Consider the following 26803-nt stretch of genomic DNA (forward strand, 5'->3'; position numbering starts at 1 on the left):
AGGTGCAGTGGCTCACACCTGTAATCCCAGCACTTTGGGAGGCTGAGTTGGGCGGGTTACGAGGTCAGGCGTTTGAGACCAGCCTGACCAACATAGTGAAACCCCATCTCTACTAAAATACAAAAATTAGCCAGTTGTAGTGGCACACACCTGTAATCCCAGCTACTCAGGAGGCTGAGGCAGGAGAATTGCTTGAACCCGGGAGGCGGAGGTTGCAGTGAGCTGAGATCATGCCATTGCACTCCAGCCTGGGCAACAGAGCGAAACTCCATCTAAAAATAAAAAAAAAAAGATACAGAATGGCAGAATGGATAAGAATTCGCCAACCAACCACCTGCTACCTTCAAGAGATTCATCTAACACATAAGGACTCATATAAACTTAAGGTAAAGGGATGGAAAAAGACATTTCATGCAAATGGACACCAAAAATAAGAAGGAATAGCTATTCTTATATCAGACAAAACCAACTTTAAAGTAACAGCAGTTTAGAATTTCTACGCACACTGGAAGAGAGAGGTCCTCTTTCCTTGCCTAATGCAGCCATGGCTTGTGGTCCCAAGAAGCATCTGAAGTGGGTCGCAGCTCCAAAACATTGGATGCTGGATAAATTGACCAGTGTGTTTGCTCCTTGTCCATCCACCAGCCATCACAAGTTGAGAGAGTGTCTCCCCCTCATCATTTTCCTAAGGAACAGACTTAAGAATGCCCTGACAGGAGATGAAGTAAAGATTTGCATGCAGGGGTTCATTAAGGTTGATGGCAAGTTCCGAACTGATATAACCTACCCTGCTGGATTCATGGATGTCATCAGCATTGACAAGATGGGAGATAATTTCTATCTGACCTATGACACCAAGGGTCACTTTGCTGTACATCGTATTACACCTGAGGAAGCTAAGTACAAATGGGGCAAAGTGAGAAAAATCTTTGCGGGCACAAAAGAAATCCCTCATCTGGTGACTCGTGATGCTCGCAGCATCCACTACCCTGATCCCCTCATCAAGGTAAATGATACCATTCAGATTGATTTGGAGACTGGCAAGATTACTGGTTTCATCAAGTTTGACACTGGTACACTGGTAACCTATGTGTGGTGACTGGAGGTGCTATCCTGGGAAGAACTGGTATGATCACCAACAGAGAGAGGCACCCTGGATCTTTTGACGTGGTTCACGTGAAAGATGTCAATGGCACCAGCTTTGCCACTCAACTTTCCAACATTTTTGTAATTGGCAAGGGCAACAAACCATGGATTTCTCTTCCCTGAGGAAATGGTATCTGTCTCACTATTGCTGAAGAGAGAGACAAAAGACTGGGGGCCAAATAGAGCAGTGGCTGAAATGGTCCTTGGGTGACATGTTAAATCTTTGTACATAATTAAAAATAATGTGGCATGATTAATAGGAAAAAAAAAAGCAACAGCAGTTTAAAAGGACAAAGAGGGACATTATATAATGATAAAAGGACATGTCCAACAGGAAAATATCACAATCCTAAACATATATGCACCTAACACTGGAGCTCCCAAATTTATAAAATAATTACTAATAGACCTAAGAAATGAGATAGACAGCAACACAATAATAGTGGGGACTTCAATACTCCACTGACAGCACTAGACAGGTCATCAAGACAGTTAACAAAGAAACAATGGATTTAAACTATACCCTGGAACAAATGGACTTAGAGATACATACAGAACATTCCATGCAACAATCGCAGAATAAACATTCTATTCAACAGTGCATGGAACTTTCTCCAAGATAGACCATATGATAGGCCACAAAACGAGCCTCAATAAATTTAAGAAAATTGAAATTATATGAAGCACTCTCTCAGACCACAGTGGAATAAAACTGGAAATCTCTAGGGGTTCAGTCAAGATGGTAGGGAAAATTATAAAATAAAACACAAACCTTCTTGGAAGGCCAAAAGGTTTTTGCAAAAGCTTCAGGATAGAGTTATGGCTGAAGGCAGCCTAATCCTCTTTGAGCTATAGCAAGGGTAATTAACATAGGAATGTAGAGTAGTTTATCTAAATAGCTTGTTTACTCATGTGGTTCTAAAACTAACCTTTGATCATCTGCAGGCAGCATAGTGCTCTGTAGGGAGGGGATTGGAGGAAGGCGACCAGGTTGATTACCCTCTAATGGTGTTTACCTGAGACTTTTGTCATTTAATATGTAATGAATAAATGCTGGGAGGGCCAGAGAGTCAGGGCCGCGGGTGACAGCACCCTTCTTAGAGTCTGTAAGTGGCCTGAACCCTCAGCTGGAATGACAAGCATAATATCTGTGTCCGTGTACGTATTCATCCATCGTTGAGTCAGGGTCTGCAGGACAGACCCACACAGGTGGTGACCCCGCTGTGACCAACACTGTGAAGGAAGCACGACAGACCCCTCGAAAACAAAAGTGAAAAGGACCATGTGGTCAGTGAGTAATCAGTAAGTCATTGGTGCCCACTTGGGATCTCCAAGTTCAGGGGAGATTATTCAGGCTGAGGTTTCATCATGGGACAACAGTTATCAGCTCATCAGAAACAGTATATAAAAGTGTTGAAACAGCTGCTTAAGGCTAGTGGAGCCTCAGTTTCCCAGGCTCAGTTAAGAGACCTAATGCAAACTGTAGTAAACCATAATCCATGGCTCCCGAAAGAAGGCATGCTACATGTAGAACTCGGGGAACAAGTAGGGAGAAATCTTAAACAGCATTATGCACAAGGGCAACAGGTCCCAGCATCATCTTTAACACTATGGGCTCTAGTAAGGACAGTTTTGGTCCCATTAGACACAGAAAAGTCTAAAAAGGGGAAGGAGGAGGAAATATCACCTGCCTTGCTGCCTCCTTTTCCCTCAGCCCCACTATCACCAGGCCAAAATAACAAAGAGGAAATGGAGGTTTTGCCTGAGCCCCTTCCTCCAATAAGTAGGAAAAAAGACAAGAAACACATTCCAGCTATGGGGCCTTGTCTTAAGCAAGCAGCATTAGAGGGGGAGCTTTTAGCCTGCCCAGTAACGCAAGACCGACATAGCAATCAGGTACATAAACTCGTTTCTTTTAACGCTTATAAAGAGCTAAGAAAAAGCATTAAAGAAAATGGAGCCGCTAGCCCATTTATGAAAGGAATGATTGAGGCCTTGAAAGGCCACTTCCGTATGACCCCATGGGACTGGTCAATGCTAGCTAAAACAACTTTGGAGCCTAGCCAATACCTCCTCTGGAAGGCAGAATACAATGAGTGGTGCGAACAAGCCAAGCAGAATCAGGCAGCCGGGTAAGACATAACAACTGATCTGCTCCAGGGGAGGGGTCCTCATGCCAATGTACAACAACTAGATTTTGATCCCCAGGCCTATGCTCAAGTGTCTGTGTGTGCTCTCAGGGCTTGGGACCGAATTCCCAAAAGCGGAGTTCAACAGGGATCTTTCGTAAATGTTCGACAAGGGCCTCGGGAGCCATTTGTTGAGTTTATCAATTGGTTAATCCAGGCAATTAAGAGACAAATTAGTCACACCCAAGCTGCTGATATCTTATTGTTGCAATTGACTTTTGAAACTTAATGTGGTTTGCCCGCAGGCAATCAGAGGAAAGGCAGCCACAGTCGGGGAGCTTATATGAGCGTGTCAGCTGGTAGGAACCGAGACACACAAAGCCAAAATATTGACTATGGCATTAAGGCCTCCTAAAGTGAAAAGGGAAAGAAACCCAAATTGTTTTCTATGTGGAGAGCCAAGTCATATAAAGAGGGAATGCCCCCATAGTAGAGACCACAGTAACTCAGGGAAAGAACCCCCTTCTATATGTCCCCGATGTAGGAAGGGGAAACATTGGGCAAAACATTGCAGGTCTAAATTTGATAAAAAACACCAACCCCATAAAAAACCAGTCAGGCAATTTCATGAGGGGCCAGCCCCAGGCCCCACTCCCAGCTGGAGCAATGCCAGCAGCTTTCCTCAGTCAGATGGGAAGCCCACAGTCCTCTCTCTCAGAGCAGCCACCACTGGGAACACAGGACTGGACTTACTCTGCCCCAGCGAATTAGTGCTAAAAGAAGGAAAAGACCTTAAAAGGGTTGCAACTGGGATCTGGGGTCCGCTGCCTCTGGGATTAGTCCTGGGGTGGTCTAGCCTATCCAGTAAAGGAATTAATGTGCTCACCGTGGTAATTGATAGTGATTATCAGGGGGAGATATTGGTTATGATGGACTGTAAAGGTCTGCATATTCTTCCCCCTGGGTCAAAGATAGCTCAGTTACTGATTTTATCACACTGGGTCCCCAATGCCTATGGAAAGGAAAGGGGAAAGGGAAGTTTTGGGAGCACAGGAGACACAGCAGTATATTGGAATCAATTAATCACTGATCAGGGACCCATGAAAAAATTGGAAATAAGAATTTTACTGGCTTATTGGACACAGGGGTGGACATTTCAATCATTAGTGATCAAAATTTGTCAGAAACTTGGCTTTGGGTCACTAAGAAACAGAAAATTGTCAGCACCATGGAGGCACACACGGCCAGGCAGAGCACACACCCCCTAACATGCTGTGATTCAGAAGGAAGAAAGGTAGTTATACAACCTCTAATCATGCCCATCCCTGTTAATCTTTGGGGATGGGACCTATTAGCCCAATGGGGGGTTACTCTGCAGACTCCTTTCTAACAATGGCCACTGTTATTATTCCTCCCCTACCCCTGACGTGGCTCTCTCAACATCCGATTTGGGTAGAACAGTGGCCTCTGAAGGGAGAGAAATTACAGAGGGCCCATGAATTAGTTGAGGAGTAACTGAAAGCTGGGCATGTTGAATTATCTAACAGCCCTTGGAATTCACCCATTTTTGTCATTCCCAAAAAGTCTGGGAAATGAAGACTTTTGCATGACCTATGTGCTATTAATGCCAATTTGCAACCTATGGGACCCCTTCAGCAGGGACTCCCTTCCCCCACGGCAATTCCTCAAGATTGGCCTATAATCATTATTGACTTAAAAGATTGTTTTCATATGATTCCCCTAGCAGAACAGGACAGAGAAAAAATCGCATTTATAATACCAGCTATCAATAAAGAAAAGCCAGCTTGTCAATTTCATTGGAAAGTGCTTCCTCATGGAATGATAAATAGTCCTACCATGTGTCAGTATCATGTAAATCAAGCCTTGCTCCCTAGTAGAAAAGAATTTCCTGATTGCAAGATTATTCATTTTATGGATGATTTTCTACTAGCAGCCCCAACGGAGCCAATACTTTTAAATTTATAGTCCTCTGTCGTAAAGAATACACAGCTAAGAGATTTAATCATTGTACCTGAAAAAGTACAAATGTCCTCTCCTTGGAAATATCTTGGGTACATACTAACTTTCTTGTCAGTAAGACCTCAGAAGGTTAAATTAAATACTAGCAACTTACACACCTTAAATGATTATCAGAAATTACTGTGCGATATTAACTGGCTCCACTCCACTTTGGGGATTCCTACTGATAAACTACAAAACCTGTTTTCTATCTTAAAAGGCAATCCAGCCCTGGATTCTACCAGATATTTAACCCCTGCAGCAAAAAGGGAAATCGAGGAAATAGAACAAGCCATCTCTCAGAGGCAGCTAGATTGCATTGACGCTATTCAATCTAATTGTTCATCTTTCTTACCAAACACTCCCCTACAGGGTTAATAGGACAGGTGGCCCCGGGCTACGCTTCCTAGAATGGGTTTTTTGCTGACATACCGGGACTAAAACACTATCTTCCTATAGTCAGTTACTTACTAAAATCATCTATTCAGGCCACAAACGATGCAATCACCCAGTTACGAGGTTATGACCCTGATGCCATCAGGATTCCTTTAAGTAAGAAGCAATTTGAAGCAGTATTGCCAGTATCTATCGATCTGCAAATAGCTTTCTCTGATTACACAGGACAAATAGGGCACATACTTCCTGCTGATAAACTCCTTTATTTCTTATCTCATACCCTGGTAATCTTGCCCACAAAAATAGTTCACTCCCCCATACCTAATGCTTTAACACTGTTTACTGATGGTTCTGGTAAACATGGAAAAGCGGCAGTCTGGTGGAGACCACATAATTCAATCACTTGATCTGGGTTTACTAGTACTCAGAGAGCTGAGATTGGGGCCCTGATATTGGCCTTTTTCCAATATCAGGAGACTTTTTCCACTCAGCCCATAAATATTGTAAATGACTTGGCTTACACTATTTATTGCAGAACCCTGAAACAGCCTTAATTAAGTCCACTCTCAAGCCCACCCTGTGTGCTCTTCTTCTTCGACTTCAGCAATTGCTAGATCAATGTACACATCCTATTTTTATCACACACATTCAAGCCCACAGCTTTCTGCCTGGCCCAGTGGCTTATGGCAATGAACAAGACCTACAAGTTATGACATCACTGCTTGACCAAGCCACCCAATCACATCAATTTTTCCACCAAAATTGAAGAAACTTATCTAAACAATTTGAACTTACCCAGAGGCTGGCTAAACAAATTATCCTACAATGCCCAGATTGCCAGCTCACTGGCCTTCTTCCACAGGTGTTAACCCTAGAGGATTAGAACTTCATCAGTTATGGCAAACAGATGTTACACGTGTCCCTGCATTTGGAAAACTTAGATATGTACATGTATCTGTTGATACCAACACTCATCTAATTAGTGCAAACACCCCTCAGTATGTCATTAAACATCTTTTAAGTTTTGCATTTATGGGGCAGCCCACAAAAATTAAAAAATTAAAACCGAAAATGGTCCAGCTTATGCCAGCTCACAATTTCAACAATTTTGTCACACGTGGAATATCCAACATTCCACAGGCAACCCATACAACCCCCAAGGACAAGCCATAGTAGAACGTGCCCACTCCACCCTTAAAAATATGCTCAGAAAACAGCCAGAAAGGGGAAGTATGAGTAAAGACCCCCCAACACTATTGGCACAAGCCTTATTTACCCTTAATTTTCTAAATTTAGATGACAAATTTTAATCAGCAGTAGAAAAACACTTTGCTAAAACCTCTCAAGACATAAAACCTGCAGTTCTATGGAAAGATGTAAACAGTAACGAATGGTGTGGTCCAAATGAATTGTTAATGTGGGGAAGAGGGTATGCTTGTGTCCACACCCCCTCAGGTCCTCTTTGGATTCCAGCATGATGCATTAAACCATACCATGGCATGGCTAGGACCCAACCTGGTATCAGAGATGAAGGAACTGACCCTGCAGGATCTGCAGCCCCAGACAATGAGGCTTCCGTGGATGACACAAGCCCCAGACGTCACCTGGGGGATGCTGAAGAGAATAACTCAGGAGACAGAACAAATTCTGCTCCGGACGCAGACACCATTTACTTCAGATAATTTGTTCCTTGCTATGCTCTCTGTTGTACATTGCAACTCATGTAGGGTATTGATCCTTTCTATGCTCTCCCTTTGTCTGCAACCTGTACCTGCTACACTCTACTGGCTCATATCTTAGACCTACCTTTCTTTCGCCCTGTCACCTGGGCAGACACCCTCTTCCCAGCCTATAATAACATAACTGCTTGGCTAGGAGGGATAGATTTACACCCAGTGGGGTCCCTAAGTAATGGCACACATTAGACTAAGGTGCCAGATAACACTACATATCACTCCACCATCTTCCCACTGTGTGTAAGTTAAAAAGGTTCTAACACTTACTGTGTATCTGCCCAAACACAATTATGGCCACATCATGGCAAAGAAAATGTCTTAACAGCCTTAGTTGCAGGTAGCCTCAAACCAGGTAATGCAATCAATGCTGCTTTCCCAAACATTCCTTCCTGTGCTAAAGGGCAAAACTGGGAAAGTAATGGATTTCACTTTAGCTGGGAGGTCTGTCACGGGGCACAAACCCACAGCCTCCAGTTGGGCAATGATAACATCTTAGACTGGAGTCCCCACAGCCATTTGCAGGGCAGCCTTACTGATGTCCTCATCTGTCAAGGCATCAATCACAGTTTCATAGCCATGTCCCATTCGCCTATGATTTGGGTCAATGGGGGGATGGAATATCCCAGACCCCAAGTAAAGTCCATGCCACCCCAAGACACTTTATGGCACTTGGGACATCTTGGCACCTCCCTTGACACCTGGCATGGAGCATATCATAATTCCAGTAACAATAGTATAACCATCATACTGATCAGTTACAGCTGATTTGCACTACCCATCCATGTTTTCTTTATGGGAACCAATATTTCTATTTCACCCCAAAACTCCACATTTGTGACCCAGGTGCAGGGACAGGCTTGGTTTGCCTCATGTATCACTAATTACAATATATCTGATCTAAATATTACTAGTGTCATGGTATTAAGGAGACAATCTGAGGCATTCATACCAGTCAATTTGACATGTGATTGGCAAAGATCCTCTGCCCTTGCCACCTTAGACCATGCCCTGTCCCAGGTCAGACACAAAAGACTCATAGCTACATTTATGGCCTTTATAGTCTCAGCCATAGTCATCCTAGCAACTGCTAGCATTGCTGTGGCATCTATTACTGAGTCAGTACAAACAGTTGCCTTTGTAGATAACCTGGCCAAAAATGTGTCTAATGAACTTCTCTTATAGCAGGGTATAGATCAAAAAATTCTTGCATGTCTGCAAGCCCTTGAGGCTGCTTTGAAATATGTGGGGAGCGACAAGATGCACTGGCATTCCAACAGCAATTAAACTGCAACTGGGAGCATAAGCATATGTGAGTCACTTCTCTACCATGGAATCAATCAATGCACAGTTGGGATGAGGTGAAACAACACCTCTGGGGAACCTTTCATGATAATTTAACAGCAGACATAAAACAACTTAAAACTAAAATTTTAGAATCCCTTCACACTGTAGATCTACACACCCAACAAACAGCCATATGGAAGGGTGTGCAAGATCATCTCTCCTGTTTAGATCCCCACCCCTGGGAGTCACTCTTTGACTAGAAAAAATGTTGCTAATTATACTCATGATTGTCTTATGCTACTTACTAATTCTAGGATGCAAAGCCAGAAAAAGAGCAATGACTGCCACTCCTGACAAACCTGTTGCTGCATACATCTGCACTCTCCAATCCATAAGACCTGATGCAGAAAACAGAAAAGGGAGAGATGTAGGTGTTCAATCAGAATGGTGGGGAAAATTATAAAATAAAACACAAACCTTCTTGGAAGGCCAAAAAGTTTTTGCAAAAGCTTCAGGATAGAGTTAGGGCTGAAGGCAGCCTAATCCTCTTTGAGCTATAGCAAGGGTAATTAACAGGAATGTAGAGTAGTTTATCTAAATAGCTTGTTTACTCATGTGGTTCTAAAACTAACTTTGATCATTTGCAGGTAGGATCATGCTCTGGGGCGGGGGTGAGGGGGGTGGGATGGAAGGTGACCAGTTTGAAATTAAATAACCTGCTCCTGAATGATCTTTTTTTTTTTTTTTTTTTGAGACGGAGTCTCGCTCTGTCGCCCAGGCTGGAGTGCAGTGGCCGGATCTCAGCTCACTGCAAGCTCTGCCTCCCGGGTTCACGCCATTCTCCTGCCTCAGCCTCCCGGGTAGCTGGGACTACAGGCGCCCGCCACCTCGCCCAGCTAGTTTTTTGTCTTTTTTGGTAGAGACGGGGTTTCACCGTGTTAGCCAGGCTGGTCTTGATCTCCTGACCTCGTGATCCGCCCGTCTCGGCCTCCCAAAGTGCTGGGATTACAGGCTTGAGCCACCACACCCGGCCTCTGAATGATCATTGGGTCAAAAATGAAATCAAGATTGAAATTAAAGAATTCTTCGAACTGAATGACATACTGACAAAACCTATCAAAATCTCTGGGATACAGCAAAGGCAGTGCTAAGAGGAAAGTTCATAGCCCTAAAGGCCTACATCAAATTGTCTGAAAGAGCACAGACAATCTAAGGTAACACCTCAAGGAGTTAGAGAAACAAGAATAAACCAAACCCAAACCTAGCAGGAGAAAGGAAATAACCAAGATCAAAGCAGAACTAAGTGAAATTAAAACAAAAAACAATACAAACAATAAATGAAACAAAAACCTGGTTCATTGAAAAGATAAATAAAATTGATAGACCATAAGCAAGATTAACTAAGAAAAGAAGAGAGAAAATGCAAATAAGTTCAATAAGAAATGAAACAGGAGATATTACAACTGATACCACAGAAATACAAAAGATCATTCAAGGCTACTATGAACACTTCAATGCACATAAACTAGAAAACCTAGAAGAAATGCATAAATTCCTGGAAAGATACAACCCTCCTACCTTATATCAGGAAGAATTAGATAACCTGAACAGACCAATAATAAGCAGCAAGATTGAAATGGTAATTTAAAAATTATCAACAAAAAAAAAGTCCAGGACCAGACAGATTCACAGCAGAATTCTACCAAACATTCAAAGAAGAATTGGCATTAATCCTATTGACACTATTCCACAAGACAGAGAAAGAGGGAACCCTCCTAAGTCATGCTATGAAGCCAGTATCACCCTAATACCAAAACCAAGAAAGGACATCACCAAAAAAGAAAACTACAGACCAATATCCCTGACGAATATAGATGCTAAAATCCTTAACAAAATGCTAGCTAACAGAATCCAACAACATATCAAAAAGACAATCCACCTTGATCAAGTGGGTTTCATAACGGGAATGTAGGGGTGGTTTAATATACTCAAGTCAATAAATGTGATACACCACATATACATAATTAAAAACAAAAATCACATAATCATTTCAACAGATGCAGGAAAAGCATTCAACAAAATCCAGCATCCCTTTATGATTAAAACTCTCAGCAAAATCGGCATACAAAGGACATACCTCCATGTAATAAAAGACATCTTTGACAAACCCACAGCCAACATAATACTGAATGGGGAAAAGTGAAAGCATTCCCCCTGAGAACTGGAACAAGGATGCCCACTCTCACCACTCCTCTTCAACACAGTACTGGAAATGCTAGCCAGAGCAACCAGATAAGAGAAATAAATCAAGGGCATCCAAATCAGTAAAGAGGAAGTCAAACTATCTCTGTTTGCTGATGATATAATTGTTTACCCAGAAAACCTTAATGATTCCTCCAAAAAACTCCTAGAGCTAATAAAATAATTCAGCAAAGTTTCTGGATACAAAATTAATGTACACAAATCAGTAGTTCTGCTATACACCAACAGCAACCAAACTGAGAAACAAATCAAGAACTCAACCCCTTTCACAATAGCTGCAAAAAATAAAATACTTAGGAATATACCTAACCCAGGAGATGAAAGACCTCTACAAGGGAAACTGCCAAAAAATGCTGAAGGAAATCATAGATGACACAAACAAATGGGAACACATCTCATGCTCAAGGATGGATAGAATAATATTGTAAAGATGACCATACTGCCAAAAGCAATCTACAAATTCAACGCAGTTCCCATCAAAATACCACCATCATTCTTCACAGAATTAGAAAAAAAATTCTAAAATTCATATGGAAACAAAAAAGAGCCCGCATAGCCAAAGCAAGACTAAGCAAAATAAACAAATCTAGAGGTATCACATTACCTGATTTCAAACTATAAGGCCATAGCGATCAAAACAGCATGATACTGGTATTTTTAAAAAGGCACATAGACCAATAGACCAGAATAGAGAAACCAGAAAAAAACCCAAATACTTACAGCCAAGTGATCTTTGACAAAGCAAACAAAAACATAACGGTTTTCAACCTTTCAACAAACGGTGCTGGGATAATTGGCTAGTCACATGTAGGAAAATGAAACTGGATCCTCATCTCTAACCTTATACAAAAATCAACTCAAGATGGATCAAGGACTTAAATATAAGACCTGAAAATATAAAAATTCTAGAAGATAACATTGGAAAACCCCTTCTAGAGATTGGCTTAGGAAAGGATTTCATGACCAAGAACCTAAAAGCAAATACAGTAAAAACAAAGATAAATTGCTGGGTCTTAATTAAACTGAAGAGCTTTTGCATGGTAAAAGGAACAGTCAGCAGAGTAAACAGATAACCCACAGAGTGGGAGAAAAATCTTCACAATCTATGTGTCTGACAAAGAACTAATATCCAGAATCTACAATGAACTCAAACAAATCAGCAAGAAAAAAGCAAACAATCCCATCAAAAAGTGGGCTAAGGAAATGAATAGACAATTCTCAAAAGAAGATATACAAATGGCCAACAAACATATGAAAAAATGCTCAACATCACTAATGATCAGGGAAATGCAAATCAGAACCACAATGTGATACCACTTTACTCCTGCAAGAATGGCCATAATAATTAAAAAAAAAAATCAAAACAATGGATGTTGGCATGGATGCGGTGAACAGGGAACACTTCTACACTGCTGGTTGGAATATAAACTCGTACAGCCACTATGGAAAACAGTGTGGAGAAAAAAAGAAAGAAACCATTATATAATGATAAAGAGATCATTTAACCAAAAGGATATAAAAACACGACCAGGCATTGTGGCTCACACCTATTATCCCAGTACTTTAAGAGGCAGAGGTGGAAGAATCACTTGAGGCCAGGAGTTCGAGACCAGCCTGGTCAACATAGCAAGACCCCATCTCATTTTTTAAAAAATTAAAAAGCAAAACAAAACAAAAAAACAATAAATATATGTGCATTTCATCCAATTGCTGTAGAATAGACAATCTTCTCAACAGCGCACGGAATGTTCTCAAACAACAATAACAAAAAACCCCAAAAACAAAACAAAAAAAACCTCATAAAAAAGAATGCAAAGTCTACATGACACATGGGACAGCATAAAGCAACCAAATATATGGATTTGTTTGTTCCAGAAGGTGAAGAGAAGATCAATGGCATAAAAAACCTTTTACCAAAATAATGACTGAAAACTTTCCAAGTATAGCAAGACATTTAGACATCCAGATAAAGGAAGTTCAGATACCCACAAATAGATAACAACCCAAAAAGGTCTTCTGCCTGTCACATTATGGTCAAACCGTCAAAAGTTAAAGGCAGAGAGAAGTGTCTAGTCACATACAAGGGAAGTTTCATCAGAGTAACAGAGGATTTCTCAGCAGAAACTTCACAGGCCAGGAGAGAATGGGATGATATATTCAAAGTGCTGAGAGGAAAATAAAACAAAAACCTGCCAAACAAGAATTCTATACCCAGCCAAGGAAGCTTTCATAAACGAAAGAGAAATAAAGTCTCTCTCACACAAACAAAAATGGAGAGGATTCATTTCAGGAATGAGTCCTCACATCTCAATAATAACCCTAACTGTGAGTGGATTAAATGTCCTATTTAAAAGATAAGACAGTAAAACAACAACAGTAAAAAGACAATGAAGATCATAATATAATGACAAAGCAATTAATTCATCAATAGAATACTGCATTTCTAAATATATATGCACCCAATACTGAAGCACCCAGATATATAAAACAAACATTACTAGATCTAAAGGAAGAGACAGACTCCAATACAATAGTATTTGGGTACTTTAAAACCTACTCACAGAAGCCCAGGCATGGTGGCTCACGCCCGTAATCTCAGCACTTTGGGAGACTGAGGCAGGTGGATCACGAGATCAGGAGTTCAGACCAGCCTGACCAAGATGGTGAAACCCTATCTCTACTAAAAATACAAAAATTACCCAGGCGTGTTGCAGGAAGTCAGGGATCCCAAATGGAAGGACCAGCTGAAGCCGTGGCGGAAAAACATAAATTGTGAAGGTTTCATGGACATTTATTAGTTCCCAAAATTAAAACTTTTATAATTTCTTACACCTGTCTTTACTATAATCTCTGAACATAAATTGTGAAGATTTCATGGACACTTATCACTTCCCCAATGAATATCCTTGTGATTTCCTATGCCTGTATTTACTTTAATAGCTTAATCCCGTCATGTTTTCGTAAGCTGAGGAGGATGAATGTCGCCTCAGGACCCTGTGATTTGGGTCAGAATTTCCAATACTATGTTGAATATGAGGGGTGAGAGGGTATCCTTGTCTTACGCCAGTTTTCAAGGGGAATGCTTCCAGCTTTTGCCCATTCCGTATGATACTGGCTGTGGGTTTGTCATACATGGCTCTTATTATTTAGAGGTATGTTCCTTCAATACCTAGCTTATTGAGAGTTTTTAACATAAAGGGATGTTGAATTTTATCAAAGGCCTTTTCTGTGTCAGATAATAATGTGGTTTGTCTTTCATTCTGTTTATGTGAATTACATTTATTGATTTGCATATGTTGAATCAACCTGGCATCCTGGGGCGGAAGCCAACTTGATCATGGTGGATAAGCTTTTTGATGTGCTGCTGGATTTGGTTTGTCACTATTAGTATTATTGAGAATTTTTGCATCAATGTTCATCAGGGATATTGGCCTGAAGTTTTCTTTTTTTGTTGTATCTCTGCCAGGCTTTGGAATTAGGATGATGCTGGCCTTATAAAATGAGGGAGGAGTTGCTCCTTTTCAATTGCTTGAAATAGTTTCAGTAAAAATGGTACTAGCTCTTCTTTGTACCTCTTTTAAAATTCAGCTGTAAATCCGTCTGGTCCTGGGCTTATTTTGGTTGGTAGGCTATTTATAAGTGACTCAATTTCAGAAATTGTTCTTGATCTATTCAGGAATTCAATTTCTTCCTGGTTCAGTCTTGGGAGGGTGTATATGTCCAGGAATTTATCTATTTCTTCAAGATTTTCTAATTTATGTGCATAGAGGTGTTTATAGTATTCTCTATGGTTGTTTGTATTTCTGTGGGATCAGTGGTGATATCCCCTTCATCATTTCTCATTGTGTCTATTTGGTTCTCTCTTTTCTTATTATTCTAGCTAGCAGTCTATTAATTTAAAAAAACTGGATTAATTTTTGAAGGTTTTTTTTTCATGTCTCTATTTCCTTCAGTTCTGCTCTGATCTTGGTGATTCCTTGTCTCCTGCTAGCTTTGGGATTTGTCTGCTATTGGTTCTCTAGCTATTGTTTGTTTTTTGAGATGGAGTCTCGCTCTGTTGCCCAGGCTGGAGTGTAGTGGTGCAATCTTGGTTCACTGAAACCTTCATCTCTCAGGTTCAAGTGATTCTCCTGCCTCAGCCTCCCAAGTAGCTGGAATTACAGGCATGCACCACCATGCCTGGCTAATTTTTGTAATTTTAGTAGAGGCAGGGTTTCACCATGTTAACCAGGCTGGTCTCAAACTCCTGAGCTCAACCACTCCACCCACCTCGGCCTCCCAAAGTGCTGGGATCACAGGCATGAGCCACCATGCTTGGACTCTAGTTTAGTTGTGATGTTAGGTTGTTGCTTTGAGATCTTTTTCTTGTGGGGATTTAGTGCTATAAACTTCCCTGTTAACACTGCTTTAGCTGTGTCCCAGAGATTCTGGTACATTGTCTCTTTGTTCTCACTAGTTTCAAATAACTTCTTGGTTTCTGCCTTAATTTCATTTACTCAAGAGTCATTCAGGTGCAGGTTGTTCAATTTCCATGTAGTTGTGTGGTTTTGAGTGAGTTTCTTGAGTTCTAACTTGATTGTGCTGTGGTCTGAGCAGTTTGATTTCAGTTCTTTCGCATTTGCTGAGGGGTGTTTTACTTCCAATTACGTGATCAATTTTAGAGCGCCATGTGATGAGAATAATGTATATTCTGTTGTTTTGGAATGGAGAGTTCTGTAGATATCTATCAGGTCCACTTGATCCAGAGCTGAGTTCAGGTCCTGAATATCTTTGTTAATTTTCTGTCTTGATGATCTAATATTGTCAGTGGGGTGTTAAAGTGTCCACTATTACTGTGTGGGAATCTAAGTCTCTTTGAAGGTCTCTAATAACTTGCTTTATGAATTTGAGTGCTCCTATATTGGGTGCATATATATTTAGGATAGTTAGCTCTTGATGAATTGAACCCTTTACCACTATGTAATGGCCTTCTTTTTTTATCTTTGTTGGTTTAAAGTCTGTTTTGTCAGAAACCAGGATTGTGACCCCAGCTTTTTTCTGTTTTCCATTTTTCCTCCCTCCCTTTATTTTGAGCATATGTGTGTTTTTGGATGTGACATGTGTCTCTTGAAGACAGAATACTGATGGGGCTTGACTCTATCCAGTTTGCCATTTTATGTCTTTTAATTGGGGCATTAAGCCCATTTACATTTAAGGTTAATATTTTTATGTGTGAATCTGATCCTGTCATCATGATGCTAACTGGTTATTTTGCAGACTTTTTATGTGGTTCCTTCATAGTGTCACTGATGTGTATACTTCAGTGTGCTTTTAAAGTGGCTGTTAGCCGGGCGCGGTGGCTCAAGCCTGTAATCCCAGCACTTTGGGAGGCCGAGACGGGTGGATCACGAGGTCAGGAGATCGAGACCATCCTGGCTAACATGGTGAAACCCCGTCTCTACTAAAAAATAACAAAAAACTAGCCGGGCGATGTGGCAGACGCCTGTAGTCCCAGCTACTCGGGAGGCTGAGGCAGGAGAATGGCGTGAACCCGGGAGGCGGAGCTTGCAGTGAGCTGAGATCCGGCCACCGCACTCCAGCCTGGGCGACAGAGCAAGACTCCGTCTCAAAAAAAAAAAATAAATAAAAAAAAAATAAAAAAAAAAATAAATAAAATAAAAAAATAAAGTGGCTGTTAATGGTTTTTCCTTTCCACATCTAGTACTTCCTTCAGGAGCTCTTGCAAGGCAGGCTTGGTGGAGATGTATTCGCTCAGCATTTGCTTGTCTGAAAAGGAGCTTATTTCTCTTTCATTTATGAAGCTTAGTTTGGCCGAATATGAAATTCTGGGTTGGTAACTCTTTTAAGAATGTTGAATATTGGCCCCCAATCTCTTCTGGCTTGTTGGGTTTCCACTAAGAGATGTGCTGTTAGTCTGATAGGCTTACTTTTTTAGGTGACCTGGCCTCTCTGGCTGCCCTTAACACTTCTTCTTTCATTTTGACCTTGGCAAATGTGATGATGGTATGTTTTGGGGTTTTCTTGTAAAGTATCTTACTGGGGTTCTCTGGATTTCCTGAATTTGAATGTTGGCCTGTCTTGCTAGGTTGGGGAAGTTCTCCTGGATGATATCCTGAAGTGTGTTTTCCAACTTGGTTCCATTCTCCCCATCTCTTTCAGGTACCCCAGTCACAGGATGTCTTTTTACATAATCTCATATTTCTCGGAGTTTTATTAGTTCCTTTTCACTCTCTTTTCTTTATTCTTGTCTGCCTGTTTTATTTCAGAAAGATAGTCTTCAAGCTGAGATTCTTTTCTCCACTTGGCCTATTCTGTTACTGATACTTGTGACTGCACAGTAAATTTCTTGTGTTGTGTTTTTCAACTCTATCAGGTCAGTTTTGTTCCTCTCTAAACTGGTTATTCTGGTTATCAGCTCCTGTAGTTTTACCATGGTTCTTAGAGTCTCTGCATTGGGCTCTAACTATGCTCCAGGATAGGTGTGGTGGCTCATGCCTGTAATTCCAGCAGTTTGGGAGGTCTAGGGGGACTGATCACCTGAGGTCAGGAGTTAAGAGGCCAGCCTGGTCAACAAGCTGAAACCCCATCTCTACTAAAAATGCAGAAAAGTAGCCGGGCATGATGGCACGTGCCTTTAGTCCCAGCTACTCAGGTGGCTGAGGCACAAGAATCGCTTGAACCCGGGAGGAAGAGGTTGTAGTAAGCCAAGATTGCGCCACTGGACTCCAGCCTGGGTGACAAAGTGAGACTCTTGTCTAAAAATAATAATAATAATACACCATAATTCAGCCGAGTGTGGTAGCTCATGCCTGTAATCCCAGCACTTTGGGAGGCCAAGGCAGGCAGATCACCTGAGGTAAGGAGTTTGAGACCACCCTGGTCAACATTGTGAAACCCCATCTCTACTAACACACACACACACACACACACACACACACACACTAGCTAAGCATGGTGGCAGGTGCCTTTAGTCCCAGCTACTCAGGAGACTGAGGCAGAAGAATCACTTAAACCCGGGAGGCGGAGGTTGCAGTGAGCCGAGATTGTGCCATTGCACTCCAGCTTGGGCGACAAGAGTGAAATTCCATCTCTCCATGTGTTATTATTACACAGTTATAATAACAAAAACAGCACGGAACTGGCATAAAAACACATAGACCAATAGAACAGAATAAAGAACCCATCAATAGGTTGGGTGCGGTGGCCCATCCCTCTAATCCAAGCATTTTGGGAGGCCAAGGTGGGAGGATCACTGGAACTCAGGAGTTCCAAAGGAGCCTGGGCAACATGAAACACTGTCTCTATGAAAATCACAAAAAATTAGCCAGGCATGGTGGCATGCACCTAGTCCCAGCTACTTGGGTGGTCGAGGTGGGAGGATCGCTTGAGCCTGGGAGGTCAAGGCTGCAGTGAGCCAACATCACACCACTGCACTCCAGCCTGGAGAACAAAGTGAGATCCTGTCTCAAAGAAAAAAAAAAGAACTATCAATAAATCCATGCATTTACAGTCAGCTCATTTTTGGGAAAGACATCAAGAACATACAATGGGGAAAGGATACCCTCCTCTTCAATAAATGCTGCCAAGAAAACTAGATGTCCATTGTAGAAGAATGAAACTACATCCGTATAAATCATATATAAAACCAAAATAGATTAGACTTAAATGTGAGAACTGAAACTATGAAACTGCTTGAAAAAAACATTTGGGAAGTATTTCAGGACACTCGTCTAGGCAGGGATTTTTTTCTGAGTAAAACCTCAAAAGCACAGGCAATGAAAGCAAAAATTGACAAATAGAATTACATCAAGCTGAAAAGCTTCTGCACAGCAAAGAAAACAATTAACAAGTGAAAAGACAACCTAAAGAATGGGAGAAAATATTTGCCAGCTACCCCTCCAATAAAGGATTAATAACCACAATATACAAAGAACTTAAACAATTTAGTAACAAAAAAGAATCCTACTACAAAATGGACAAAATATCTGAATGGACATTTCTTAAAAATGACATACAAATGGCCAACAAGTATATGAAAAAATGCTCGATAAAACTATCATCAGAAAAATGCAAGTCAATATCATAATGAGGTATTGTTGCACCCCGGTTAAAATGACTACTGTAGAAAAGATGGAAAATAAATGCTTGTGGGCATACAGATAAAGGGGAATGCTCATACAGCCTTGGTGGGAATGCAAATTAGTATAGCAGCTATGGAAAACAGTATGGAGGTTCCTCAAATAATTAAAAATAGAACTACCATATGATCCAGCAATCCCATGGCTGGGTATATATCCAAAAGAAAGAAAATCAGTATATCAAAGAGATATCTGCACTCCCACATTTATTGCAGCTCTATTCACAACAGCTAAGATATAAAATGGATATAAGTATCCAACAATGGATAAATAGCTAGAAGAAAAGGTTTGGAATGTTTCTAACACAAATAATGATAAATGTTTGAGGTGATGAATATCCCAATTACCCTGATTTCATTGCTAAACATTGTATGCATGTATTAAAATATCACATGCACCCCATTAAAAATGTACAACTATCATGTATCAATACCCATAGAATACACAAAAAAGAAACAGAAAACATTGTAAAATATTTTAAATGACAATGACAATTAAATGACAATTAATAATAATGTTAGCATATAAAGTTATTTTCTAAAACATTTTAGTAAGGAAAGTGGCACTGTTTTATAGTTCAACAAATTAATAGAAGGCAGCTGAATTACCATACCTGCTTCTGCATTCAACTTGCTGCATATGTTGTAAAATCTGGCTTCACACAGGTAGATATTTGGAAAAAAGGGGTATTTAATTGCTTTTTCAGATAATAGTGTGCTTTGATATTATACCAAACATTGATGAAGTAGTTGAAGGATCCTGGTTCTGAGTCAATTCTCATAAAAATTATCTCTTAAAACTATAACACTGTTGGAGCTCAATATCAAAAACTAACCAGGTCTCTGTACCATGGTTATTACAAATTTAAGATAAGCCTTCTAGAGCATGGAGTCATATTCCCCTACTTTCCTGCCCAAAGCATCCACGCCTGTTTCTTCCTCCAAGGCTTCAGGCTGCAGGGCAGAAGACAGAAGATCTCCTGGCCTCCATGAAACTTAGCTTATTTAGAAATTCATGGTTGGTAAAATGTAGTTGGTTTTTCTTTTCACTCCTAGGCTAAACCCTGCATAGGTGTTTTAAAATAGGGTTCATAACTGAGTTCTCAGGTGAGACTGTGATTTTCTTCTCAAAGAAAAGAATTTTTTTCCCTATTAGATTAATCTATATATGGTTGTTTCTCAAAACTCAGAGGGTAATAAAGGAGGAGGCAAGATAGAATGTTTTATTGAAAGTAGGTTATGCAAACTTGGCTTGAAAGGTACTTATCATTTTAAAAATTATGCTTAATGATGCACCAAATACAAAAACATATAATACATCAATAGTCAACTTTTTCCCCATGAAGGCAAAGTTATTGAGAAAAGTTTATTTTTCCTCTTGAAATGGCTAATCCAGGTAACAATATGATAGCAGATGGAAAATTCACATTGCTTCTTTCATTGCTTCTGTGCCTTAAATCTGTTAATCTTTCAGAACCACATTACTGAGGTGCTGGCCTGTGTATGGAAACAGAATGATATCCAGGTCTTACAGGTCCAAGGCCCAGTGGACAGACAGGCCCTGGTCCTCCACGCTGGCCACCATGTCTTCGATGGCATTCCAGTCCAGCTTGCTGAGGATGCTGCCAGTGCTCTCAGACACGCTGTCCATGCCGCCCACCCCAAAAGAATGCTCTGGCTCTTCCTCTTCAGTTGGAGACAAGTCCTATTGAATTGAAAAGATAGTCAGTTGTGGTCCTAGCCCCTAAAAACAAACAGAAAAACAAAAACAAAAAAACCTGGAACGTGAACTAAGCTTTCAAAAATTCTAGAGTTGTTCATCCATCAAAGGGCTGAAGGAAATGTGCCAGGAAATAGGGCTGTGATTGCCCAGCACATCCAGATGGACAAGAGCTGAACATCATCTCACACAACAAGATGCTGGCACTGGATTCAAAGACAGGGAAGAATGGATGTTGATACTTGTAGTACAATTTTATGTTCTTATATTTTGGTCATTTTTTAGTTAAAAAATACAGTCACAGAGAATTCTGAAAGATAAATGCTGGAGTACTAAGCCAAAAGGGAAGATGCTTTGCATCACGATTTCAAACTGACCTAACAACCTTTCAGTATTTCCACATCCCACAAAAAAAACTAAAAAACAAACAAAAAACCTGAAGAACATAGAGCAATCACTAGACAAACAAAATCTAGAACAATGCTTACTTGTAGAAGGGAATTGTGGCTGTCATGAAGAATCTTACGGATTTCTGAAGGTATCGTCCAGGGACTCACCACAGTCTCCTCTCTCTCATACTCCACACACACCTGCTTGGTCTGAGGTGCAAGTCCAGCATTTCCATGTGTTTTTGTATGCTGCTGACTACGACACGGAGCATTAGAGCCTTTTAAGGGGTAAGAACAAAGCATACATTGGGATTGATTGATTGATTGACTCATTTGTTAATTGTGACTTTTATCATCAAAGCAAAGATAGTCACATTTTAAATAATATTCAAATCATAAGGTCTGGATATGGTTCAAACAATTTAGGGTTCGAACAATTACTGTCCTGTCAGTGTACGAGATGGAAAATGAATTCCAGCCTTCTTTGGATTTGAAAACTATTAGTAATTAATCTCTAAGACAAGAAAATTTAGTGAGGAGAGGCCACAGATATAACAGAACTGTGGAGAGGTCTTCACATCAAAGTTGGGTGAACTCTGAAACCTGTGCCTTCCCTGTCTTTTACGGATAGTCTTGTGAAAACTTCTTTTTTTTTTTTTTTTTTTTGAGATGGAGTCTTGCTCTGTCTCCCAGGCAAGAGTGCAGTGGCGCGATCTCAGCTCACTGCAAGCTACGCCTCCCAGGTTCACGCCATTCTCCTGCCTCAGCCTGCCCAATAGCTGGGACTACAGGCGCCCGCCACCATGTCCGGCTAATTTTTTTATATTTTTAGTAGAGACGAGGTTTCACCGTGTTAGCCAGGATGGTCTCGATCTGCTGACCTCATGATCCGCCCGCCTTGGCCTCCCAAAGTGCTGGGATTACAGGCGTGAGCCACCGCGCCCGGCTGTGAAAACTTCTTAGAAGCAATGCTTTGGGCATCTTCACCCAGGCTTAATGCTTACAATCTGCCTTTGGGCAAAGGCATCACAGTGAATGTGGTGACAACACATTATGACCCTCTTTCTTCTTACTGCATGTATCAGTATTTGTTGAAAAGAAACTTTCATTCCAGCTAATGCCCAGAAGCAGCTTAGTAAACCCACAAACCAATAAGGTTTCTCCGCACAAAGCCCTAGAGGAGCCTACCTCACCTAACACAATGTTCCAAACCCAGTGTCACCGCATGTTCTACCCTTCAAGGTGATTTCATAAAGAAACACCCAAGACATGGGGCAAGATGGGAAGTAAATATAGATCCCAAACAAGCAGTCACGTGGCTCCCTGAAGCAGGAAGAAGAGGTAGGACAGTGCTGAAGTTTGGGCCCTCTTTGTCTTTTGTAACTCTACCAACCTTATGTACTTGAAGCTGAGGGTATCTCCAAGAAATAAAGCCCCCAAAACAATCACAGCACACACTTTGGCATTTAGTATGGGCTAATAAGCACTTTTACATTCAGTCCCTTGAACTTACCATTCATGCCTGGTCTTTGGATTTTCTAACACACCTCTGCTTTCCCTAGCTAACTTCATTTAGTTCCATGGCTTTAAATATCACCTACATGCTGATAACTCTCTAAAACCTGTACCTCCAGTCTCATAAAGCTAACTGCCCCTTCTTAAAATCTTTGCTTGGATGTGCAATAAACATCTGAACTTTAACAGGTCCAAAACCACACTGTTAATTTTTACCCCTAAACTGCCCCATCCCAGGAGACACTCAGGTTAAAATCCAGTAGTTTATCTTTCTTTTTTTTTTTTTGAGACGGAATCTCACTCTGTCCCCAGGCTGCAGTGTAGTGGTGCGATTTCAGCTCGCTGCAACCTCCGCCTCCCGGATTCAAGTGATTCTCCTGTCTCAGCCTCCCGAGTAGCTGGGATTACAGGCATGCGCCATCATGCCCAGCTAATTTTGGTATCTTTAGTAGAGATGGGGTTTCACCATGTTGGCCAGGCTGGTCTGGAACTCCTGGCCTCAAGTGATCTGCCTGCCTCAGCCTCCCAACCTGCTGGGATTACAGTCGTGAGCCACTGTGCCCTGCCTCATCCTTCTTTCTTATACATGTCCAATCATCAGCAAGTCCTAATTTTGTCTATCTTCAAAATATATCCAAATCAAACAGTTTCCCCCATCTCCACTGTTAAAACCCTAGCCCAAGCAATCTATCCTTGTATGCCGTCTTTTTTCCACATGTTCTAAAACATAAATTATATTATCTCTCTGCTTAATTGCCTAAAATGGAGTCTCACTGGATCTCAAGTAAAATCCAAACTCCTTGCCTTAGCCTACAGTATCTAGCCCATCTCTTCCACCATATCTCTCGTCACTTTTCCATATTGATCTTTTCTGTCATACCAACTTTGTTTCTGTACCAGGGCTCTGAACTTTCTGTTCTGCCTTATCTTTATATAACACTCTTACCAGAACTTTGAACTTCTGCCTGAAACTGTTTTGCCTTATCTTTACCTAACAATCTCCTTTTCATCATTCAAGATCTTCACTTCAACATCACCTTCTCTTTTTCTAAATTTTTATTTAATTTTTAATTTGCTTCATACTAAGAGCTGGAGTAAGAGTTTCACCTTCTCAAAGAGACCTTCCACCACCCTTGCTAGAGTAGTTCCAACTAGCCAGCCTCATTCTCCCTTACTGATGTGCTGCTTTCTGTGTTGTTCATGAGTAACAGTGCCTGGTATGTTGTAGGAGCTCAATGGGCAGTTGCTGAGTGAATACTCTTCCTGACAGTTCTATGGAGAAAGCATTATTATGTCCATTTTGCAAATGAGGAAAGTTAGGCTTAAAGAGGTTATGCAATTTGCCCAAGATGATGGAGATGATCCACCCTAGAACCTGGGCTAATATATTAACTTTCTACTCTTTTTTGTGTTTTGAGACAGAGTCTCACTCTGTCACCCAGGCTGGAGTGCAGTGGCGTGATCTCACTGCAAGCTCTGCTTCATGGGTTCACGTCATTCTCCTGCCTCAGCCTCCTGAGTAGCTGGGACTACAGGTGCCTGCCACCATGCCCAGCTAATTTTTTTTTTTGTATTTTTAGTAGAGATGGGGTTTCACCATGTTAACCAGGATAGTCTCGATCTCCTGACCTCATGATCTGCCTGCCTCGGCCTCTCAAAGTGCCGGGATTACAGGCGTGAGCCACCACGCCTAGCCTACTTTCTATTCTTTAGGGTGAAGGAATAATAATACCTAGAGGGCCCTTTAAGATCATCTTCATATCTATAAGTAAAATATGAATAGATCTATTAATTTGCATCCACAAGGTGGCAGCTTTCCAAAAGCTTCTTCCTGGATTAGTGCCAAAGGGAAGGGAGCAGTGGTATAGACAGCTTAGGGATTTTTCTTTTGACTAGCCCCAAGAGTCTGAAAAAGAAACAAAGCTAACGTCATTTGGTAGCACCTGCCACTGTAATATCCAATGTGAGAGCTATGCTCTAGTTGAAAAGGTTTGACATTTTTTCTGCTACTTAAAGACATCAGAGAGTATTTTGAAATGCCACTGAAAGTCCCATGTTAAAATAATTCAGTAAATTATTTTTCAGTAAATATTATTCAGTAAATAATTATTTCAGTAAATATTTCAGTAAATATTAATAAGGAACAAATTATGAAAAACCTTATAAAGGAAAAAAATCTACAAGCAGATGACAGGAATGCATATGAGAACAAATACTGTGGTAAAAAAGAAAACAGTCGTTAAAACAGAAAAAGTGAGACTGAAAGAGAAACCAATGAGTGGTTAAGCAACACAACCACAAGAGTAGGCTTCCACTTCAAAGCAGATGGGAACAAGTGGAGGTGGGGTGCTGATGTATCCTTCAAGTATTCATGATATGACTAGAGATCAGCAAAGACTACAAACATCAACTAATCCCAACCCCATCTTGGTTACAATTAATTTGGTATCTAGACATTGACACTTTTGTTTTGTCAAATGAACATGATTATTGCCAGCTAGAAAGAATGACAAAATCAAACCACTACCTAGTCTACTAAAATTACAGTTAAGAGTCTTGCATTTTAGGATAAATCTTCACCTATGGGGTATTACAAACCTTGAGAGGCTATCACTGGGTTTCTCTCACCTTGCTTTACCTGGAGATGGTTTTGTAATTTCCTTCCTTTCCGATCATAATGCATTTTTCTAAGGTTTATCTGGGATATCCAATTTGAGAAAACATGAGATGAGCCGAGACGGGTAGATCACAAGGTCAGGAGATCAAGACCATCCTGCTAACACAGTGAAACCCGCTCTCACTAAAAATACAAAAACTAGCCACGCTGGCATGGCCAGAAATCCTAGCTACCGGGAAGGCTGAGGCAGGAGAATGGCGTGAACCCGGCATGGAGCTTGCAGTGAGCTGAGATCCCGCCACTGCACTCCAGCCTGGGCAGAGCCAGACCTGCGCCATATATATATTAAAAAAAATATGAGAAAATTTCTGTGAAACTGAGCATGCATAAGTCTTTTCAAGGTAAACTGTCCTGCCCCATTGGACAGTGAAAGCTTTCTAGAGAAAGCATGGCAGATCAAGACGACACCCCACAGTAGAACCAGGCCGCTGGCACTGGCTTCCCCTGAAAGTACTCTTTTCTCTAGGATGATGACACTGACACTAAAAGTTTCTTTTTTTTTTTTTTTTTTTTTTGGTATGTTAATTTTAGTTTAATTTTAAAATTTATTTGCTTACATTATACTTTATTGTAGGGTACATGTGCATAATGCAGGTTTGTTACATATGGCATTGTGCTACAGGTTGTGCCGTTCCTATCAACTCATTTGTGACCAGCACCCCACCAGTCCTCTCCCTCCCTCCCCATGATAGGCCCCGGTGTGTGATGTTCCCTTCCTGTTCCCAAGTGATCCCACACTCAGTTCCCACCTATGAGTGAAACATGCGGTGCTTTGCCTTCGTTCTTGTGATACTAAGAATGATGGTTTCCAGGCTGCATCCAAGTCCCTACAAAGGACAATAAACTCATCCTTTTGGTTAGCTGCATAGTATTCATGCAGGCAGCCACATTTTCTTAATCCAGTCTGTCAATGATGGACATTTGGGTTGATTCTGCCTTTGTTATTAGAATGAAAAGCCGCAATAAACAGCCGCGCATGCTCTATAGCAGCATTGATTTTATATCCCTTTGGGTATATACCCTATAATGGATGCATAATATATGGTACATCTAGTTCTAGATCCTGAGGAATCGCCATTGTTTTCCATATAATGTATTGAACCTAGTTTTCACAATCTCCACCAAATAAAGTGTAAAAGTGTTCCTATTTCTCCACATCCTCTCCAGCACCTGTTGTTTCCTGACTTTGAACACTATCAACCGGTGTGAGATGCATTCATTGTGGTTTTGATTTTGCATTTCTGAAGGGCAAGTGATGATGAGTACTTTTCAAATGCTGGCTGACCGTCTTTTGAGAAATGTCTACCGCGACCTTGCCCAATTTTTGATGGGTTGTTTGTTTTTCTGTAAATTTGTTTGAGTTCTTTTGTAGGTTCTGGATATTAGCCCTTTG

The 26803-nt window shown here is 41.0% G+C and overlaps 1 protein-coding gene and 1 pseudogene across 15 annotated transcripts in view; one reads left to right on the top strand and one right to left on the bottom strand.

Annotated features, from left to right (window-relative positions):
* Window positions 1-249: 249 nt before the first annotated feature.
* On the top strand, window positions 250-1429 carry LOC101002109 (annotated as a pseudogene).
* A 17870-nt stretch (window positions 1430-19299) lies between these two features.
* Window positions 19300-26803, bottom strand: part of CPLANE1 (ciliogenesis and planar polarity effector 1) — a 168758-nt gene continuing 161254 nt past the window's right edge. For 14 of the 15 annotated variants that reach the window (XM_021939298.2, XM_021939295.2, XM_021939296.2 and 11 more), the window contains 2 exons: window positions 21318-21496; window positions 19300-20814 (listed from right to left, as the gene is read on the bottom strand). In XM_021939298.2, the coding sequence (XP_021794990.2) occupies window positions 20638-20814; window positions 21318-21496 (356 nt within the window). In that variant the 3' untranslated portion in view covers window positions 19300-20637. The remainder of the gene's footprint in view (window positions 20815-21317; window positions 21497-26803) is intronic. The other variant, XM_021939297.2, reaches the window with a different exon arrangement.

This window comes from Papio anubis, chromosome 5 (assembly GCF_008728515.1).
Source record: "Papio anubis isolate 15944 chromosome 5, Panubis1.0, whole genome shotgun sequence".
NCBI classification, from domain to species: domain Eukaryota; kingdom Metazoa; phylum Chordata; class Mammalia; order Primates; family Cercopithecidae; genus Papio; species Papio anubis.